The sequence below is a fragment of the Phaenicophaeus curvirostris genome, chromosome 1 (genome assembly GCF_032191515.1).
Source record: "Phaenicophaeus curvirostris isolate KB17595 chromosome 1, BPBGC_Pcur_1.0, whole genome shotgun sequence".
Lineage (NCBI taxonomy): Eukaryota > Metazoa > Chordata > Aves > Cuculiformes > Cuculidae > Phaenicophaeus > Phaenicophaeus curvirostris.
The window spans coordinates 116597174-116619794 of NC_091392.1; the positions used below are offsets into that span (position 1 = coordinate 116597174).

The 22621-nt window shown below is 42.6% G+C and overlaps 1 protein-coding gene across 1 annotated transcript in view; it reads left to right on the plus strand.

Moving 5' to 3' along the window:
• Window positions 1-249: 249 nt before the first annotated feature.
• Window positions 250-22621, plus strand: part of UMODL1 (uromodulin like 1) — a 54033-nt gene continuing 31661 nt past the window's right edge. The window contains exons 1-9 of the mRNA XM_069853528.1: window positions 250-337; window positions 4224-4466; window positions 11544-11705; window positions 12091-12197; window positions 14560-14752; window positions 15043-15183; window positions 15969-16088; window positions 18074-18328; window positions 19702-19814. Coding sequence (XP_069709629.1) covers window positions 250-337; window positions 4224-4466; window positions 11544-11705; window positions 12091-12197; window positions 14560-14752; window positions 15043-15183; window positions 15969-16088; window positions 18074-18328; window positions 19702-19814 — 1422 coding nt within the window. The remainder of the gene's footprint in view (window positions 338-4223; window positions 4467-11543; window positions 11706-12090; window positions 12198-14559; window positions 14753-15042; window positions 15184-15968; window positions 16089-18073; window positions 18329-19701; window positions 19815-22621) is intronic.

Genomic DNA, 22621 nt, shown 5'->3' on the forward strand with positions numbered 1-22621 from the left:
AGCTGGAGGAGACTGCCTGACTAGGCATCCTGCTGTGTGAAGAGGCAGGTTCCCCGGGGAGAGTGGGAAGGAGAGAGAACTGGCAAAATTCCCACTGGAGCCTCTTTGTTTCCGTTGCCATTAGTTATCACCCACCTGCAACAGGTGAAAAAAAAACAGAGCACATTTTCCCTTATCCGAAAGCCTGAGTGTAAGGACAATTGAGCTCTACTGCCTTGGAAACGAAGTGATAAGAGGTGCTTATCCAGGATGGGTGATACAAAGACGAGGATCACTCTTATTTCCTTTGTCGTTCTCTGGGCAACCACACAGCTGGGAAGGGGAAATGAAATTACAGGTGAGTGTTACAAAGCTGGTCAGAGGACCAGAGCTTCTATGTAGGACGGCTCAGTTTGGATGTGGGATATCTCTTTATTTGAAATAAACTGTCCAATGTGGCCACTGTCCATGAGACTGGCAATGTTTCAACAACCATTTAAGAATCCTACGTTGATAATTAAACATAGAAGATCTCAACCAAGCTGAAATATAACCTCTGTCCCCAACTCTTTATCCTCAGGAGAAAGTCTTGTCATTCCATTTGTGCCAGAAATGAATGAGTAGGATTCCTGCTTTGTGCTCAGTAATGTGCAAATCTTTATGAAAATTGTCTTTAAAATAAATTTTTGGAGGAAATTATGCAGTAGTGTACTTGGCAAATTCCTAGAGATACATAAAATGAAGCTGTAGAAAACACGTTTAGCTTTCATCTATAGTACAGGCTGTAACTTGGAAAAACCTAACTCAATTACTACATTGCAATTACTAAATTAAATCCTAATTTGCTCTTAATTTCTTGTTTAATTTATTTAGATGAGATGAGATGAGATTGTGATTTTTGGCTGCTTTTTGTCACTTTTTTTTTTAATTTTTGCAGGTCTCTGTTAAAATACAAACCATACTTTTTAAAGCTGTAAAGACTTTCCTGTTATTCTGTCAAAGTCATATTTAAAAAAGAGGCTGCTACAGACTGAGGGTCACTAGAGCCCCCATTCTAGTGACATTTAAAGTCAATGGTGTTAACTTGAAAAAAAGATTTGGAACACCCAGGACAAATTGAGCCCATAGTCCATTTTTCTTTATATTTCAGAGCCATTGCATTTTAAAGCTGAGTTTGAATCTGCTTTTTGTGAACCTGTTCCAACAGATTACTTTTAAGGTTACATCAAGACAAGAAAAGGGCTTGTCTTTGGCTTTTGCTGTTCTCCAGTGAGAAAAGATTTTGCAGATCCCAGCTTATTGTGGTGTTTCTGACACTTTAGCAGTGAAGTTTCCAGAATAGCGGCTAAGTCTGTAGCATAAATGTTATCAAGTGTTTTTTATTGCTGATTTCAATCATGCTCTTAAATCCCATCTGATTGAATTCTAAGCAACCTGCTCCTAACATGGACTTCCTTTTCAGCCTTTCCTCTTTGTATTTGTTTCTATTAATAAAGTATTTGCTTTAATTGTTTCTGCTCTTGCTTAACATAAGAAAATGTGTACTTTCCCTCTCGGGGCTGAAAGCTGGTTGTTGCTAAGGTAAAAACCTAAAGTTCAGAGATGACAGGCGTAACATAGCACTACTAATTTCAGATGACTGCCTTATTCTGCTTTGTGATTGACTTCAGATTTGTGATGCTGGAAACAACGGCCAGTGCATTTTAATTCCATTTAATAGTGTCACAATCCCATAGATGAGGGGTAGTGAGAACAGAAAACCCCTTTGCTAAGGAGTCCAAACTGACTTAAGCCACATTGCTCAGCAGGAAACTGCTATTAGCAAATAATTTTACACTTTTGTGTCAAAAGTTCATTTTGAACTGGAAGAAAGTGATGGATGATGGCAATGTTGATGGTGCTGCACCCTCAAGCTAAGCTCTTCCAGTGAGGGTATAGAATCATAGAATCATAGAATCATAGAATCATAGAATGTTTTGTGTTGAAAGGAACCTTTTAAGATATCTATTTCCAACTCCCCTGCCATGGGCAGGGACACCTTCCACTAGACAAGGTTGATCAAAGCCCTGTCCAACCTCGCCTTGAACACCTCCAGAGATGGGGCATCCGTGACTTCTCTGGATGACCTGTTCCAGTGCCTCACAGTAAAAAAGTTCCTCCTAACATCTAATCTAAATCTGACCTCTCTCAACTTAAAACTGTAACCCCTCATTTTATCACTACAATCCCTGATCAAAAGCCCCTCCCCAGCTCTCCTGTAGGCCCCCCATAAGTACTGAAAGGCTGCTAGAAGATTCTCTGGAGCCTTCTCTTCTCCAGGCTAAAGAAGCGCAACTCTCTCAGCCTTTCCTCATATGGGAGGTGCTCCAGCCCTCTGATCATCTTTGAAAAAAAGAAAAAGAAACTATTGCACTAAGAAATAAACGTTTTGTACCATAGCTGCATCTCAAAACTCCTCTTCAGGCATTGGCAGCCTCATTCTAAACCTAGTATCAATGTTTAAGTATGAAATTTGATTTCATATGTGTTCTGACAGCTGTTGCTTCTAATTATAAACTGTGTCTATTTCTATACCATTTTATTCTCAGTTTCATACCTGTATTTATGTTGCACATTGCTGTAGAGGCTAAGCCAGCTCAGCTGACTCTGGAATTTTTAGCTTTCCAGTGCTACGTCCTCACTGAAGCTGCAGCTCTGCACAGACAACACACATCTTCACTGGTTTCCTTATTCAGTTGTTCTCTTCCAGTTCCTACTTTGCTCTAACCATGCTAATATGTGAACTCTGGAGAAATGGAGGGATCACATTGATGAAGAACCAGGCTGAACCCTTCTTTTTTCTTCTTCTACCAGCCCTGTTCAAATTGCACATATTTTGTTTAGCTGGAAAGCTAGACATGATAAAAGCACATGATTCCTAAGAACCAGACAATTTTTTTTGGACTGTTTTTATGTTTCACTTTTTTCAGGCTGGAGATACCAGTACAAACAAGATAAACTGTAAATATTTAACTTTGTGCTCATTGTGTACACTATGTTAGCTTCAATGTGTCTGTTGACTGGTCTCTCAGAGTTCTCAGAAACAAAAGTTCTGCCATACTTGAATCTCTGCAGATAATCCATATTACCCTTATAAAAATTTCTTTTGCTTTGTCCAAAGGATGATATAGACATTTTAATTGTATCTCATCTATTTCCCAAATGGAACACCGGGTGATTCAGCTCCTCTCTTGCTTGTACAACATCTCAGGAGAAAGCTTGGTGTCTGTGTCATGTTTGTAGGTCGCTTACTGCTAATTCTTAGATTCCATCTAAGAATTGTTTTTGTTGCTGTTGTTGTGTGGGTTTCTTTGTGGTGGTTTGGTTTTGGTTTTTTTCAGGAGAGGGAGGTGTTCCTGCCCCTCCTCAAGTATTTCAGTTTTAAGTAAAGCATGTAACAGCTAGCTTCTTTCATAACTGGTTTCAGGACTCCAGAAATGGACTCTCATTCCCAGACCTACAGGAAATTGTGTACTTAATGAACTTACCACTGATGTTGTTTATACTGAATTCAATAAACCACAGTAGCTCTCAGAGGGTCTGGTCTAATATGGTCTACTGCAAAAGAATATTGGCAGTGTATGAGCTCCAGCAGTACCTTTTGTGTCAGATACCTGAAAGTCCTTCTCAATGATGTAGGAGTGCCCAGTTTTAGCCAAGGACAATGTCTGAAGGATGTCTTATTCCAGACATGCACTGTGACTCATCTGCCCATGAGTTCCTTGCTCTTAATTCCTTTTATAGTCAGTGGAGGAAGACAAACACTTTGGTAGCATGAGCCTGGAATGGACATCTGAAGTACTTGGATGATTCTATCCTGGAAGTGCCTATTCTATCCTACTGTTAATTTATATTAACATATATTAATTTCCTTTATACTTACTTGAGTCAAATTGCCCTTTTTCTGCTTTGTGCCTGAAGGCACTTAGTTTTTGAATTTTCTGCCAATCTGTATCCTTTTATGACTGAAGTGATGCCTATGACAAGTAGTCACTACTACTTCTGTCTTCTGTCATTTTTCTGAAGTGACATTCTTCCTAACATCAGCCTTCTTGGAAATCATTCATCTGCGTTTGTTCTATCAGTGCTTTCTCATAACAGTATTTTTAATTGGATACTGCAGGGAACCTATGCTCTAGGGTGGCAAGTTAATGCTGATCCCTCTTTTTTCTGGTTTTTTTTTTTTCTTTTTATTTCCTCCTTAGAAAAAGGTCTGTCTTTGCTGGGGTACCATCTGTGCAACTATAGCCTGACCCAAAATGTGCCCAAAATGATTGCCTACCAGAAGTCCTACGAGAAAAACACTTCCTGTGGAGGATGGATACCGTGGATGGTGTGTCCCTGGACATATTATAAAACACAGTATCATACTGTTGAAGTCCCTGAAACTATTACTCTAACAGATTGCTGTGAAGGATATGAACAAGTTGGACTCTACTGCTCTTTAGGTAAGTTTGTTGAAATAAATGCTTTTGATGGAAGAGTATTCACTTCAACAGGGACATGTAAAGGCCAATTCATTTCTGGGCAACATGTTCCTTTTCACTGAAATCAGTGAGTCTGCAAAGATCTACAGTAAACTTAGTCTAACATGGTAAGGAGTAGAAGTGGAAGACTAATGTTCCTGAGTCTTGCTCTATGCCACCCCTAACCACAAATTCACTAAAGTTCCAGGTAGGCATGAAGAAGACACCTGCTTATTACCCTTACAAAGGCTCAATAGTTGTCCCGATTCAGGCCAATTTCTGTAGCCAAGTTCAATAACTCGCATAGCCTTGCCTGATGCTGTGTGCTCTGAGCATGCTTGCATTTACAGCAGGAGCTTTCTTTTCAAAAGAAGTTCAGGACGCAATTAGGATAACATCTCCTGTGATTTGGAGCAGGGCCAATTTCCAGGATGCAGATCTGGTTTTGGCATTAATTTACAACAACCTATGGCCTCAAGACAGGACGACACCAGCTACCTTCCATCCAAGGCTACATTAGGGCCCATTTTCTCAGGGCTTCCTTGGTTACTTAGGGTTTTGTTGGAAGTCTGGAAACTGGTGAACTTCTTGGTGGATCTGATCTAACTTCTGAATTTTAACAAAACTCTACCTGGGAAAATGGAAGGCTTTTATCTTCCCACATCAGGGCTATCAGTTGCCCACAAGAAATCACTAATTTTTAGCAGAACTTGAGTTGTAGGTGGAAAGTATTCTTTGGGGAAAAGGTACTTATTTTTTAAAATGAGAAAGCTTTTAAGATGAACAGGCATCTAGGCCAGCACTAAACTATTCCAGCATCCAGAAAAATTTTACAGGACATAATTTTCTCTTTTCAGTACAACATCGCATTTTCTCCATTTCACCTTTTCAAATTATCATGGGAATTTACATAATCTCGACACTGTAACAAAAGATTGAAAATGAAAGGTCCTATTGAAACCCTGACCCTCGCTCTGGGTCATAAGACTTGAGTGACTCAGTTCTCTGGGAATGTCCCTGAATCTGCTTCTGCATTAGATCATATAATGTGACATAAGAGGGTATGATCCATACCTATTGTCATGGGATCTGTCAAGAATAATGTATTCATCCCCATTTAAAGTTGCTTCAGAGCATTGGAAAATGAACCTGCAAACAATTTTTGCAATATATTTTCTCAATAGTTACTAGTAGAATATTGTGTCTAGCAGGCATATTCCTTTAACAGAAAGACGGGAACACAGAAGTGGTTTTTGAGTTTTACTTGTTCTTAAAATGATTTGCTAGAGAAGAGGAATGAAAGCATAATTAGATACACATCATCCCTCATTTATTGTATCCTGCAGTTGTTTGGCTTTGTGGCTGTCACTGAGTGTCATCTGGGGCAAAATTTGACCTGCATGTGATTGTATGTTCAGGCAGCCTTAGACTGCAACAGATCCACTATTGTCATATGTATTCTCCAAGCAATAGTTCCATGCTGGGGCAAATCTCCAGCACTACTAGTGTTGAATAGTCACTTCTATAAAGTATTTTTAATCAAATAACAAGCCTGAGAAGCAATCAGAGAAAACTGTGTGTTTTCTTTCTTTTTTTTGCAATCACACAAAATAATTGTGTCAGCTAAATGTTAAAGAGTCACTAGCTAATTATGGTTGTCTCTATTTGCAAAAGAAACTTGATAAGTGATCAGAATTTTCAAGGTGTTTCAGAATCTCTGAAAATCAAGACCAACTTACTGGGTAGAAAAAACGCATCCTGGTAACACAAAATATTTTCTCCCAGTATAATTCTATGCCTTTTTAAAGCACCTCTTGGGATATTTCAGGCTTGAAAGCTGTTGATGAGTTTATTTAATTTAACATTAACAAATCTGTAAATGTCTTGTAAAGCTTAACTGCAGAATTTCTGCTCTGCCCGTGCCACATTGTTCATGGTCATTCTGAGTGGGTTTGTCCATGAAATACTGTGGTCATCTTGACTCTTTTTCCTGTCAAAGTTAATCTGGAAATATTTTAAACCATTGAAGGATTTGTATGGCTTCTAGGTGATTTCTCTGTTTACATTATTCCGGTGTCTTTGCCTTTCAGGGCATTACTCATAAATTCTGTGAATGGTAATGCACTGTCTAGACACAGTCTTAAATAAATGATGAAAAGAGAAACTGGAAATGCGAAATTACTGCACAGCATGCTCTTGAACTACTGTTATTTTCTTCTTGATGTTATCTATGCTGGCATGTTCTCCACTCTACTAGGAGAAAAAAAGTATGTGTGACCTTTTGCAGAAACCTGCTTCTGGCCACTCCCCACCTTTTCTTCCTAGAAGGAAACATTTAACTCTGTCTGGGATATGCCAGACCCTGCTTTTCTTGTATCTTCACTGTTGCGGAAAAAAGTCTGTATTATCAGTCAGCTTGCTCTGGTAGTTCTCCCCAGTTGCCCATCAATCCAATAAGATTGCATTACACGTGCACACACAAATAACTTCAACTTCTTTAAAATAAAAATTGCAAAGTATATAAAAGTGACAAAGTGCTAGAACTAATTCTAGAGGTAGAATTAAATAAAAACAATCTTTGTTTCCTCTCTTTGTGCCTAGTCATGCAGATTAGTAAACTCCTTCAATTACCTGATCTGGTGCTGCCTTGCCACAAGACCATGTTTCCTGTGGTGCTCGGGGATGATGGAGCCTCTCTAAGGAGCTCCCCAGCAGCACATCATCCTGGCCTCCGCATTCAGTGTGTGGTGCAGTGCTTTGCTGAGCCTCTCTTTGAACAGAGAATTATTTATCACCTCTTGAGGTGAATCCTGGGGCGATTCACTGACATCAATTTGTCTTCACGAAACCCGAGGGAAGGGAAGGAGTTTCTCTGCCTTTCACAGCTGGGCAACTGAGCTGCAGAGAGATTGAGATTAAACCACTTTTTGTGCCCACTCTCACACACCTAGGGTGAAATTTTATTTTTTTTAATTTATTTTGACTTCTGAAGTTTTTAGTGCTGCTTTTAACAACTTGCGTGCTTGGAGCGCAGAGCCTCATGTTCTCGGTGACTGTGAGCAGTCCCCTGATTGCTAAGAAGGTCCCAGGGCTGCAGATCAGATTCCTGTGAAACTCCTCTCTCTGAAACATTGCTACAAGTTGGTTGTACAAAACTTTCCCAATGCCTTGAAAGAATTTCTTCCAGGCAAAGGTAGGGTCAAATTCTCCAGGCTAGTTTCCAACTGCGTGTGTGTTTACTTCTAGTGGCTGGTTTGCTGCCCACCTTACTGCATAAGATGAAACCAGAGAGCTTCCTTATCTGCCATCTAACCCTGCTTGATCTCCAGCCAGCAAGCATCAGCATGCAGTAAAGACTCAGTTTTAAGCACACGTGTACAAAATTACCTTGAAATAAGAAGGCTCAGACAACTTTAATCCCAGAGTTTCTTAACTTGAGAGCCCTTAATTTAAAGTGTTATGGTTGCACTTTAATCAAAGTATGCCTTGTGTGCATAACTTCCTAAGGTTTTCAGAAAAACAACAGTAAGGTAAAAAAAATGTTTATTTTAGGTGCCCAGGTATCTCCTTAGCAGGGCTGGGAGCTTTCAGAGTCTGCCAGCGGATGTTTGCATACCTGGAGCAGTGGGGAGTCCTGGCTCTCCTGGCTGCATGGGCTGTCACCATAAAGCCATAGAACAGTGGGGTCACTGGTGGTATGTGGGCAGCATTGCAGCATCCCTCCAGGGTGGGAAGGGTGTGAACTCACTCAGAAGCAGATGTTTCTGGCTGCTTTGAGGTTTGGGTCCCCTGTGGGCCCCCAGCAGCCGCAGGAATTGGATTATGGACGTTGGAGGTTGTTCCTGCCTATTCTCTATGGTGTCTGTTTGCAGGCTTCCCCTCAGGGAATTCTATTGTGTCTTTTTGAGCCCGCCGAAATGGTTAGCCTCTGCACCCTTCTGTGCTAACAAACTGCAGAATTTCATGCCCCTTTAGGTAAAGAAGTGTGTACTTTTACCCATGTTTTTACCATTGGCCCTAGTGAATACCAGCCCCACTTTCACCTGCTTTTGGGATATTGATGCATCTCCCTCAGCCTTCTCCTCACTTCAGCAAAACATACCAGGCTTTCTAGCAATCTGTCCTTGCAGGTTATCTGCTCCATGCCTTTCCCAGCTGTGTAAACCCTGAGGAAAGCAAGAGTACCCGAATCCTCATCCGAGCTGCTGTGGGCTCATCACAGGCTCCTGCCTGCTCTCCGATTCCTGGTGCAAGTGCAGGTGTGCAGAGCATGGCCACGTTGCAGCGCTGCCAGCAGGATGAAACCATTGAAGCTGGCAGTGGCTAAACATCATTAAGTTTATTCTGAGCATGCAGACAGATTTTGTGCTTTGAAGTCCACGTTTCCTCATCATCCAGCAGCTTTGTCCCTGCTGAATTTCAGCCCATGGCTCCTGAGTATGTGCTAGTGAATGAGATGGGTTTTCATACGGAAAGACGTTAAATGTTTGTCAGATGCTGCCCTCCATCCCGATTAAGCCCTGACAGGCAATTAGGCTGGAAAACATCCGTCTGAGCAGGTAAATTCTAGCAATGCTCAAAGACCCCCTAAAGCAGAGTCAAATAATGAAAACTGCCAGTCTGCCTTCATAACAAGCTTTGCCAGAAGCTCTTTCTATAACCTGATAGTTTTGTCTCCACCTTCTGATGCCTGAGACAACTGCAAGGTTTTGATCCCTGCCTCTGCCACACCCTCTGGATGAACTCCGGACCCTCCAAGTGGAATAAGAGAGAGGAAAGAGGCTATGGATGAGCTAATGGTGCCCCCAGCATCTGTTCCCTGGGAGATCTTCGCATCCTGTGGTCACAGCAGACCCAGGGGCTCTCTTGTGGGCAGGCTAGTTACTGAGCTTTTGTTGCTAAGCACTGGGTGCTGCATTTCTGTTTCCGTATATTTGTGCAAATAATTCAGGAGAAAAGCCTGCACTGTGTCTGACTAACAGAGGAGTTGGCTGGCTTGCTCCCTAGTGCTGGCAGTGTTGCTTGGCAGGGGACTGTCCCCAGGATGACTGTAATGGAGAGGATGAATTGAATTTTCAAAGTGCATCTGGTACAATTAGGCAGAAATGTGATGTGAATTCATCTCTATTTCCACTGATCCAAAAATTATGACCTTTTGATTTTAAATAAATGGCTAGTGTGGCACTCAGCCAGGATTCAGTAGTGTTTTCTGAGATTGCATGTGACTCATTAAATCTCTTACACTGCAGCTAAACATGCCAAAAAAAGACCCAGGTGGAAGAAAAAATAGCTGCTTTGAACCTCAAACCTGCTTGAAGTGTGCCTGAATCTCAGAGATGGAGGGGTTTACATATTTGTGTCCAGTTTACCACCTTGTTTGAACAGTAAGGAGCACTGGCAACCTACCAACAGAGGGAAATCCCTTGGTGCTCATGTCTGTGCAAGCTCCTGGTGCAAAAGGCTGCTCAGCCTCCCTGTGTGGGAAGCTGGGATGGAGCAATCACAGGGGACTGGAATGTGTGTGGGACTCATCTAAGGGCTGCTGAGGCTGTATCACACCTTATTGTGGCTTTAGACTAAAAGTCATGAAGAAGCTTTCTAATGGTAGGACCCACTTGGGGGAACAACCAGTAGTGCCAGCCCCAGAGCCAGAAGGAGAGATTCCCAGTCCATGCTGGGAAGCAGAATAGGGCTACTGGGGCTTGTTGGACCCAGAAGTGACTTAAGTAATATTGCACAGGGTTTATTTCTCATCCTCTCACTGCAAACTCAAGCCTATGATTTGAACTTTGGTGGCCAAGTTGGTCCTGGAGAAGACTAGGGAGGGCAAGGGCTCTTGGTTTGCAGGCATGAAGGGACCCACATTAGGTTGCATTAGGTAGCAGGACAAATCCTGCTCCCTGTAGGGCAGTCAGCCACTCATTGGGGTTAGGAGCAGGGGCAGAGTTTCTTAATTTGTTGCCCAGGAGTCTTGTTTGTCTAACAGCAGCTTTATTTAAAAGATGCTTGCAGTCATGTTAATGCATGTGCTCATTGACTGTGTGGACACAAACTATACACACACTTTCTATCAAATACTATATAAAGCGGTGTGGGAAGGCGTTTCCCTATGCATTCTGCCTGCAAATCTTTAAAAATGCACATGCAAGTAACCTGCATGCTGCTGAGAGTTCTCAACTCGATGCCTTCCCTTTCTACAGCTTGTGGGTTTGGGCAGGTTTTTCAGTGTAAGTGTGGACTCCTATCATTAATATACGCTTACTTTTCTTATCTACTTCCAGAGGCCCTTCACAAGCTTACTCTGGGCTCCTCAAAAGACACAGACCATAGTCTTAAGACCACTGGTCTTAATAACCTATTTCTTCATGAAAATATGACTGTACGTCCAGCTGCAGAGGTGGCTGAAACTTATACATGCTGAGTTTTGAACGCCTTACTTTGAACTCAATCCCTGGATTGTAGATTGAGCTGGGGATTCAAGAGTACTGAAGAAGAGATGTGTTATGGACTGTGCTAGAAAGCTGAGGCTCTCTGGTTGCAAAAGCCTCCAGCCTCCCATGGCCTGGCAGGGAGAGGGACCTGGAATGTGCATGTGGCAACAAGTGTAATCCACTTAGTTGTACCTCAGAACAGCATTTTTTGCTGCTCTCATCTTCAATTACCCCAAGTAAAAGCTAATTTTGTCACTACAAAAAATTACCTGTTTCCTTTGATCATTGTTACAGCTGGAGTATTTTCTGTTTTGCAGGGCTTCAATGTCTCCACATTTAGAAACTAACTATATATCTATCTATCCATCCATCCATCCATCCATAATCATTAATGGAAAACTATAAATTCAAAATTTTTGTGACAGAAATGTCATGAATGAAAGAAAAATCAGAACATTTGCACTCGTGAAGTGAAAAAAACGGTATTTTAGGCTGCTATTTTCTCTCTATGAAAACCTCAGGACAGATGCACTTCTAAAATGAGATGTTTGCTGTAAATCAAATAGCACAATTTTATGGAAACAGTTTTCTGTGGTTTTGTTCTCAAAAATGTTTTTCTTTTACTTAGCACTCAATAGATCTAGTGTACTTGCCTCAAGACCTGGTATTTGTCCAATGGAGAGTATAGAAACATCTGATTATCCTTGCACGTTCGATACTGAATGTCCATGGCTTAAAAAATGCTGCAACTCATCCAGAGGAGCAAGCTGTGTGGATCCATTGCCAGAGGGTATGTTACTGATAAATTCAAGACTGCTTCTAATAGAAATATACTTAATTTTTCTTTCTGAGGGTGGGAGTGGGCAGGAAAACTGTTACCACAGATCTTCATAAACCAAATACAGAAATCTACTTTGGATCAATTAGTTTCAGTATTGTGCCTGTGAGTGCTGAACTATAGGTACTATGAGTCCAATGGTCCTTGCTCAGCTTCTGCTCCTTTGCTGGTGCCTGCAGCATATGGTGAATGAATCTGTAGCTAATGGCTGTATGTGGGCTCTTCATATTTGCAAAGTTAAAGCTTTCTTTGGTTTCTTAGAGCCTTCCTATAGCTCTGTCACTTTCTATAGCATCAGACCTGAGATGACTTGGCTCTTTTATTTTGTATGCTTCAGGAAGCACATTCTGGTACAACGTGACGGTGCTTGTGAAAATGGATTTTAATGAACTAATCAGAGTGGATTCCCACCTTCTGAATCATTCACGCCTTTTGCACTCCATGGTATGTACAAACACGAACACTCCCATGTGTTGCTCGTTGCGTCCATGTTTCTGTTAGTCAGTAAGCACCATTTGTTCCAGCACTGGAGGGTTCTCGCAGTCCTCTGTGCTGGCTGTAACCTTGCCAGACAGTTGCTCCTGCTTTGTTCCACTAGCTAATCTTTTTTTGCCCTAATTTATCCCTAATTAGTGAATATCAGTCTCATCCTTAAGAAGATCAAGTAACAATGGTTTATCAGCATCTTTAGGAAATTTTTCAGGTCTCTTCCAAGGACAATTTAAAGACATTCTAAACTGTAGGATTTTTTTCTGCTTAATCATAATCTTGCTTCAGGTGTGTCTCAGGTGAGTTTTGGGTCTATGACCATCTGGGTCTGGATTTCAAGACCTACAAATCATCACGTATTCTGATAAAGAGTCCTGAGGTAAGCCTTTTAAGAGGAAATCCTGATCTATGGCACTGGGAACTACATAGCAGTAGAACTCATCATGGCCAGAAGTTTTGCTGTGAAACTTCAGGATTACAGCAGGGGACTTTGTCTAGGTCAAACACATTTCGTTGTCATTCCTGCCACAGGAGTAGTGCTCAGGGAGACAACAGGATGTTGCTTTTTCTGTAGGGCCGAGGCTCTGCCTTGTGCATGGATTAGCAGTGGCATGGGTGGCAACATATGCATGGCCATGTGACGGTGGCATCGTGTGCCTCTTCTCTACTTATTCCCAACACGGCAGGTAGGAAGAGTCCAAAGCAACCAAGAAAAATACAGTCCTAGCAGAGATGTGAGGAACATTTTCTGAAAGGACAGTCTGCAGGAAGAACCAGGTCACAAAGAAGACTCAAACAGGGGGGGTCATTCTATCCTATAAATGTTATTTAGGAAATGGATTGATGAACTAGGACAAACACCCTCCAGGCCATAAACCTGAAGCATCTCTCTAGTACTTATCATCATGCCATGAAGAAAAACAGACTTGGATGTAGCCATTGAAAGATATCCAAGAGAGCAGTTCCATATTTCCCTTCATTTTCATTTCTACACCACCCCATTTTCAAGCTGGGTGTGGGACAGTAGCAAAGGAAACCCTTCTCCCATCATCACCATCTAGCACCGACGGAAAGAAGAATAGAAGTTAGCAGTAGCTTGGAGATGTTTCGTGACTTTACTTCTTCCTTCTACCTGAATTCACTCTTCTCATATCCTAAAAAGGAGAGAAACTCTGGTTCTATTGGTGTATGATAAGGAATAAAGAGGGCAGTGATCTACCGAGACTTTCATATCCTGGTTTAAAGCAAGCTATGGCAAAAAAAAAAAAGTAAATTTATACTGAAGACTTGCCATAAGCTGCTACTTGGAAGAATGTCTTCCAGGCCCCTCCACCGACTTCTAAAACTCAGACCACCACCATGTCACGTTTTCTAATCCCTGACTCTCATCTGTGACAACTTGGTCAGTCCTGGGGCCTCTTTGTGGCTCTTTGTCCCAGTTTTCTTGCTTGAGTCTATTGCTTTTCTTCTTTTTCTTATTCCTTTTGCCAGCAGTCTTTTTAGTTGCTTAGTTTAAGGAGTCTTGGACAGTGTTATTACACGTGCACTATAATAGCATATCTAAAGTATATTTAATCTATTGAAATTTTGGTGTTTAAGCATTACAAGCCAAAGGGACTTTTCACATATCTTCCTGAACTGCATCCTCCTGCCTAAGCATTTGAGATCTTACATGCAACTCCACACCTCCCTTACTATGCTGTAACTCTGTTGTGAAATGTGCTAATAAGAAGAGTTCACTTTGCATAAATACAGATCTATATGTTGCTGCTTTACTATGGTTTCTGAACTGATGCTTTCTACACTCAGACTATGATAATAATCATTGCATAGGTTATTGCCGCGATTGAGAGACGGGACAAGAATTGAAACAAGCAAGAATGTCAATTTTATTGTGTTCTTAAGACATATTTATACTTGTTACAAGAAGCGTGTTTCAAACTGATTGGTCCTTACACTAAACTAGGCGATCACAGATTGGTTAATACAAAGAAGCCTGTTTCAAACATTTACTTCCTTCAGCAACAACAATAGTTCCTCTTATCAAGGTAACTGTCTCGCAACCACAGACACCTGTGCTCATCCTCACGTAGCCAGTACTCTTTTGTTCCTTCTAAACAAAAGCCTTATCTCGCTCTTCCCAAGGCCTGCGGCGACAAGTTCCAGCACGTCCAGCACATCCTCCCTTATCAACTGGTCCCTGCTGGGGGTCTTCCTGAAGCTGGCCAAATCCTGTCCTACAGGTTATGCCTTATTGGCATAAAGTTGTGCTGATAGAAGAATGAGATACCGAAATGCTTATTCCCCTGTTTTCCAGATTACTGGTGCGTTGCAGCCCTGGAATGCCAGTGTGTACCATATCCAAAGTAACCGTGGAGAAGTATATGCTGGGACGGTGGCCTCTCGGGTTCTCATTGGATTGCACCAGCCAGCTCTGCTAGCAGATGTTTCTTCTTCCTTGAAGGACATTGTGAAGCGTGTGTATGAAGTCATTGACACAGAAGTGCAAGGTTAATTATTATAATCCTGTTAAGGGTTGGGGGGAAGCTTTTTCAGGGGTTTTTATCCCTCTTCACTTGGAATTTTATCTGTGTCACTCAATTTGTTTCCAAAAATACAGTTTAGTGAATCTTGTAAGCTTTTCTAATATGGCCCTAACCTATCCATTGTAGGATGGAGAGTTGTAGTTAGCTAATAATTATTTTTGAGGGAATAATTTGGAGGGGAACACTCCTGTTTCCTTAATGCTCAATCTTGACATTGCTGTCAATGTCTCTGCAAGGTGTGTTCTTCTTTTTAGATGTTGATGAATGTTCCTATGCTGAATTCAACGCTTGTCCCGAGAAAAACACCTGTATAAATCTGGAGGGTTATTACAGCTGTGACCCTCAGCGTGAACATACGCATTTCAACCCTCATCAGCTGAGCACGAGAAAGGAAGGTAGGAAATGTAGGTCTCACCTTGGGAAATGCTGGAAATGCTTCTGCAGGACTCTATGGTCTATTGCAGGACTCCTGGAAGGCAAGGATTTCTGGAGCACGCAGTGCCCCTTGTCCGGCTTTTGGAAGAAGATGCCATGAAAGCCAGTTGTTAGTTATTTCTGATTGAAAAAGCAGTGTATTTATTTCACAGTACCTGGCTGTTTCCCCCTATCTTACCCTCAGCTGCCCTTTCTCACCAGCTAAACCCTCTAGCTTCAGATCCTGACTGCTTCTCAGACAAAGTCACTGTGTGTCGGTACACCTCCCAGCCTCCTGGAAAGAAAATTAATGATGCTATTTGTACATGAACTCTCCTTCCCGTCTTGACTGTGTGACTGCAGCTGGGACTCAGTAGTTGTGCAATCCCACCCTGGATTGTACAGAGTCCTCTGCTGGAGGCAGGCGGAGTTTGGCAATGGGTGAAATAATACTTTGTGGTACTAATTCAGCAAAATATAAAGCATGTACTTACAGCCCACAGACATCAATAGGCCTGCTAATAGACTTAAAAATAATGAGATGAATAAGTGCTTTAGTTAGAAAGCAACTTTATAATCCTTTAATATGAAAAATTAATATAATTTATTACTTCATGCTTTTGTGAAATGATAATGCATTTGTTTTCATTTCTATTTATGTAAATTCTATTGCTGCCTTTCAGCAGTAGAAACAAATAATGGTATTATTTTGGATTTGCTTTGTTAGGAATGCTTTAACTCTTGGATAATATTGTATCTTCCCTAGGTATAACAGCATCTACTCCAAGTTTGGCATTGGATCTCATTAACGCTAGCTGTAGTGCTCTGCCTATAAGTAATGCAAGTCTCTCGTCCATGACTAACCAGTCTACAGGTGGTGAATGCTGTAAGTAACCCTGGCTTTGAATGAGTATTGTCTTGCTTTTAATTCAGCCACTCTTTTATCCTTTTGTCCTGGGGCTGGTCAAGTTGTAGGAGGGTGTTCATAGAAATTGCTAAGTTTTGGAATGAACCTCCACCTATGGAAATGGAAAGAGAGAGGCTTCCCCAATGGGAAATATGCTATGGGGCTGCGAAGTCACCACTGGAGAAGCCCTACTGTTATCCCTGTGGCTGTACTGGGCTCCTTGAGACACCTGTGCCCAGTGAGCCATTTTAGTGCAGATCTCGTCAGAGGTCTTGTGGTGGACAATACTCCAGCATGGCTATAAACTGGAGAGGGGCAGATTTAGACTAGACATAAGGTGGAATTTCTTCAGTAGGAGAGTGATGAGGCACTGGCACAAGTTGCCCAGAGAAGCTGTGGCTGCCCCATCCCTGGAGGTGTTCAAGGCCAGGCTGGATGGGGCCTTGGGCAGCCTGGGCTGGTGGGAGGTGTCCCTGCCCATGGCAGGGGGGTTGAAGCTGGCTGATCTTTAAGGTCCCTTCCAACCTAAACTATTCTATGATGCTATGATTCTACGATTCTATGAGAAGCATATCACCAAGGGCTGTCCAGGACCAGACCACTCATGAGACCTGGACTCAGATCACTGCACATCCCCGGCTTGTCCTTGAATGAGGTGTGGGAGGACCTGCTACTAACAGCAGGAGTTCCTCCTGGCCATGGCCTCAGGGATGTGGGCCTCTTGCTTTTGAAGCCATGAAGATGTTGTTGGGTTCTATGAGGTAGGGAGGTCAGCCACAGCTACGCTACGTGGGAGTTAGCCTTTGTGAATAATCTCCCTGTTATACGCGATAGCTGACTGATAGAGTACAATGGGAACAAGCACCAGTAGATTTGTCTTTATATGGGTGACTTCAGCCCTTTCAGCTGAGAGTTATCACGATCCTTTTGTAACAACATTCTGTTATTCTTGTGGGAGGAAGTAGCTTTAAGTAGTACTTTGCTTAGTTCAGAGAGACAGGCTGAATATTCTTGATCTTCATCTACAACTTCTGATCCAAGCTGAAGATAGAGGAACTAAACTGAAGTCCCTGTAGAGCAGGGGGCAGCATGGCTTTGAGGGCATTTGGCATCCACATGACTCAGAGGCCTAGATAATTGTGTCCTAATGGAATAATTTAAGAAAACAACCCTTTTTCTTAGGCTAACCAGCTAAGCATGGAAGAATTGAAGTTTTGGCAGCAGCATGCCATGGTCTCCAGGTTAATGTGAATGATGATGTTCACCTGACTCCTGCTGCCTACAGAAGAGGTGTCTAGTCTGTTCTCACCATTGGGCTCTGTCTTTAGTTAGTGAAGACAGATAGGTTCTGCTAGGGGGCAATTCATCTTACCAGATTTAGACACCCGCTCCTCCTCCGAGGAAGAGCATTTTCGAAAAATCCTGTCTTTTTCCATTGACATGACAATGATTGTACTCGACAAGGGTGGCATAAATAGGTGAAATACTGCCCACGTCTCTGCCCCCAGCTTCTAGAAGCTGGGGTTTGTGTTTTTTTCCAGACATAAATCAAGGCAGTCTTTGCCTGAAGAGGTGTGTTTTGATAATTAAAGTGACAAGATGCAAAGCAGGTGTCGACGGATGTGGAGTACACCGATTCGCTATTCCAAACTTATTCCTGCTTCTTGAACCTGTAGCTCACTGGCTGATTATTCGTGTTACTAGGGATTCAACACAAATGCATATAGTAGAAGGAAATGAAAAGAATATGCACCCAATTAATCTTTCTAGTGGTGAGGTTCATGGATAAGGGGACCTGGTAGTGTGAGCGGGGCAGAATGTCCCCATACATAACATAAAGAGGAGCTTTCCCTATTGATTATCAAAGTGTTTTTCTATAAAGTGTTTTTAATAACACAATGCTTTAAAGTTGAAATGTTGCTTTTTTTTTTTTTTTGTGATGACTTTTCCTGGGACTGTGATAGATCCCTCTGCAGTTAGAGACCACCGAATCTTCAGAGTTACCTGCAACAGTTTTGAAATGTCCTGGCATGTCACTCCTACTCTGAATCATACTTTTCAAGTCCAAGTTTTCAAGGGCAAAGAGGTGGTACAAATGCTGAAGACAGAGGAAATGAAAATGGATGTGTCTGGACTGGAAGCAGGGGTGATGTATTCAGCAGAGATCAGTTTTGAAACCTGTGGAAAAACCATCATCTCCCGTCAAAATGTTAAAACAGGTAAATAGCCACTTAAAAATATGTATGCTTTCTCTCTCTCCACCCACTTGTGGTTCAGCATTGATATGTTTGTTCCTCCCTGAACTCCATTCCCCACCTCCTTCAGCATTTTTTCTCTCCTCTATCCCAGCATTTATGCAACCCAGACTATTGAGCAGCAGAGCCTAAGTTGATAAGGCAGTGCTGGAGCTGGCTCAGACTGTCACAGATATCAGGCTAAGCTAGAATACTTTCTTTTTTTTGTCCTAGTGCCTGGCACCACATTCTACCATCCATTTCCCATCAGGCCCCATTTACCCTGGGTGATGGCTGTGGCCATGGAGAAATCCAGTCCATTGGTTTGTCAAGGGCTCAGCCGAACTAATAAAAATGCCCAGAGGAAGCTCAGGTTCAGCTGAATATTTGAGAGTGACCAAGGCTGCAGAGAATAACAAGGGCTGTGCAAGAAAGCTTGCAGAATACCTACATAATTTTGTTTAATTAACAATTGATGCTAGCTCCCTGAAGCCCTAGTGTGTTGATGAAACACAGTTTTGCTTTTTCTTTGTACGGAACTAATTTCCCAAGCTTTCATGCACATAAAGAAATAAATCTCTCTCCATTTTCTTCAAAAAGCAGGCAGTGAACTATTTAACACCAACCACAGTGAGAATGCTGCTGTTTATATTTATCCATAAGAGACTTCCTTTTGATCAGATGAAGGATGACTTCAGTTTGGGTCGGAAGGCAATTACTCCCTCTGTAGGGGGAAAGTAGGAAGTCTAGTGGTTATGGGAAGAGGGGGCTGAACTTCAGAGAATGAAGTTGGAGCCCTTGAAAGAAAGTGAAGTTTTCCAAAGATCAGTCCAAAGAGTAACAGCCTCAGATTGTTTATACAGGTTGAAGTGGTTAATAGATTCCTTGGCTTTTGGTTTTGGCCCACATGCTCTGTACGTTATGTGTCAGGGCTTACCAGACAGACAAGTATCATGCACTGTTCTTTGTTATTATTTTCAGTTTAAGGATGTATTTACTATCCACACTATCAAAATCAGGAAAAATATAATTGTGATTCCTGGAACAGAAGTGAGCTCATATGCAATCCAGCCCTGGATGTAACTCAAATGCAGGAGTTATGTGGGGTCAGGTCCACAAGTCTATATGTGTACCCAGTTCTCATATAGTTCTAATTAAGCATCTAAATATATTTATGGGCCTGATCTCCTCAATGTATAGAAGCTTGTAGCAGAACATTGATTTTGTTTTCTTGGTTTAATACCAAACTCTCTCAACCTTCTCCCTTAATCATCTGAGAGTTTGTCTGCACAACAGTTTTAACTGAATCTTTTTCTTTTCTGCTTTGTCACTGTGTTTTTGAATATCGTGTCCTACAGAGGCCAAGATATTTATTATTACTATGAGGATTCTCAACTACAACTTCACCAATGATTTCCATAATGTCAGCAGCTCAGCATATGAAGACTTTTCAAGACTGTTGTTTACAGAGGTAATGCTGAAATGTCTATGGGTAGTATTTCTTTTTCAATTTAGAATTTTTTTTAATGTATGAGAGGATTTGATACATGACTGAGATATCCTTTGAAAACCATTGTACTGTTTCCTGTGACATTTCTTTACAACTAAAACAAAATTCAACTGACCAAACAGATCAAGCACATGGTCTTATTAGCAATGGAGCCAATGACAATTTTGCCCTACAGAAGCGTAGAGGACTTGAAAAAAGCAGGCAGGCAATAAGGACTCCTGTCGCTGGATCTTTAATTTGGCAATAAACTTACACTAAAATGACTTGAGGCTTTTTAATGTATTATTGAAAGGACATTGCTCACATTCCTTTCAGTGCTGTCTTCTATAAATGTCGGACTGCTCTCAAAGCTCGCTCTTCTTTAAGGAAAAGTGACCAATTCAGGCTTTCTTCTCCAGCCCCTTTCTTCGCATGCACACAAGTAGCCATGTCCATGCTCAAGTGTAATCAGCCATAAATAAAACTTGAGTCACAAAGTCTATTACTTCCTTCCTATTGTCTTTCCAAACACTGGAAATGTTTCAGATGCAGTTATTTCTACAGTTTTTTTGTAGACAACAAGGCCCAAACAGAGGAACTGGCCTCTCCATCCAAAATGAGACTTTCCCAAAACAAAGGGCAACTCATAAACATATGTGAATATAAATCTGAAGAAAAAAACATGAAAGGATCTATACTTTCAAAGGCAGCATAGAAGAGGCATTTGCTTATGAGAAATTGCAAGCTGAGCCTCCTGACATGGTTTTATTTCCCATAGCTGCAAATATTCACTTTTGTTGTGCGGGGTTTTTTGTGAGTCAGTCTCCTCTGAGACTAATGCAGACCTAGTTAGTGTCATGGGGTTGGGAAGGAAAAAAAGCATCACTCATTTGTATTGCTTCTATCTCTTTGACTATTGGGAGCACAATGTCCCTCTCTCACTTCCTTTCTCCTCTCTTTTTCTTACCTTCCCACCCTGATTAGAATTTAGACCAGATAAACAGCTTGCTTGTAGAAATTTTTGGAGCAAACTCCGGCTGAATGGAAACAAAGGAAGTGAGATTGTGTAGGGAAAAAATCAGAAGGGCTAAGGCTCAGCTAGAAATCAGATTGGCCAAGTCTGTGAAAGACAACAAAAAAATCTTTCTACAAATATATAAATAATACAAGGAGGACTAGGGAGACCATACAGTCCCTATTGGACACAGAAGGAACAACAGTGACAGGGGATGAGGAAAAGGCTGAGGTACTTCATGCCTTCTTTGCCTCAGTCTTTAGTTGCAAGGAGGGTCGTTCCATCTGTGTACAAACCCAGGAGTTAGAGGACCATAATGAGGCTCCCGTGATCCAAGAGGAGGTGGTCAGAGCCTTGCTAGCCCAACTAGACAGCCACAAGTCTATGGGGCCGGACGGGATTCACCCTAGGGTACTGAAGGAGCTGGCGGATGTGCTGGCCAAACCCCTTTCCATCATCTTCCAACAGTCCTGGAAGACTGGGGAAGTCCCACTGGACTGGAGGCTGGCTGATGTTGTGCCCATCTACAAGAAGGGTCGCAGGGAGGACCCAGAGAACTGCAGGCCTGTCAGTCTGACCTCAGTGCCAGGGAAAGTCATGGAGCAGGTGATCTTGAGTGCTATCATGAAGCGCATGCAAGAGAACCGGGTGATCAGGCCCAGTCAACATGGGTTCACAAAAGGCAGGTCTTGCCAGACTAACCTGATCGCCTTCTATGACAAAGTGACTCGGCTGCTGGATGAGGGGAAGGCTGTGGATGTGGTCTTCCTGGACTTCAGTAAAGCCTTTGACACAGTTTCTCACAGCATTCTGCTTGAGAAACTGTCAGCCTCTGGGCTGGACAGGCGCACACTCTCCTGGGTGGAAACCTGGTTGGATGGCCGGGCCCAGAGAGTGGTGGGAAATGGTGCGAAATCCAGCTGGAGGCCAGTGACAAGTGGGGTTCCCCGGGGCTCAGTGCTGGGTCCAGCCCTGTTCAATGTCTTTATCAACGACCTGGATGAAGGCATCGAGTGCACCCTTAGCAAGTTTGCGGATGACACTAAGCTGGGAGGAGGTGTCGATCTGCTGGAGGGTAGGGAGGCTCTGCAAAGGGATCTGAACAGGCTGGACCGCTGGGCAGAGTCCAATGGCATGAGGTTTAACAAGGCCAAGTGCCGGGTCCTGCACTTGGGGCACAACAACCCTATGCAGTGCTACAGACTAGGAGAAGTCTGTCTAGAAAGCTGCCTGGAGGAGAGGGACCTGGGGGTGTTGGTTGACAGCCGACTGAACATGAGCCAGCAGTGTGCCCAGGTGGCCAAGAAGGCCAATGGCGTCTTGGCTTGTATCAGAAACAGCGTGACCAGCAGGTCCAGGGAGGTTATTCTCCCTCTGTACTCGGCACTGGTGAGACCGCTCCTTGAATCCTGTGTTCAGTTCTGGGGCCCTCACCACAAGAAGGATGTTGAGGCTCTGGAGCGAGTCCTGAGAAGAGCAACGAAGCTGGTGAAGGGGCTGGAGAACAGGCCTTATGAGGAGCGGCTGAGAGAGCTGGGGTTGTTTAGCCTGGAGAAGAGGAGGCTGAGGGGAGACCTCATTGCTCTCTACAACTACCTGAAAGGAGGTTGTGGAGAGGAGGGTGCTGGCCTCTTCTCCCAAGTGACAGGGGACAGGACAAGAGGGAATGGCCTCAAGCTCCACCAGGGGAGGTTTAGGCTGGACATTAGGAAAAAATTTTTCACAGAAAGGGTCATTGGGCACTGGCAGAGGCTGCCCAGGGAGGTGGTTGAGT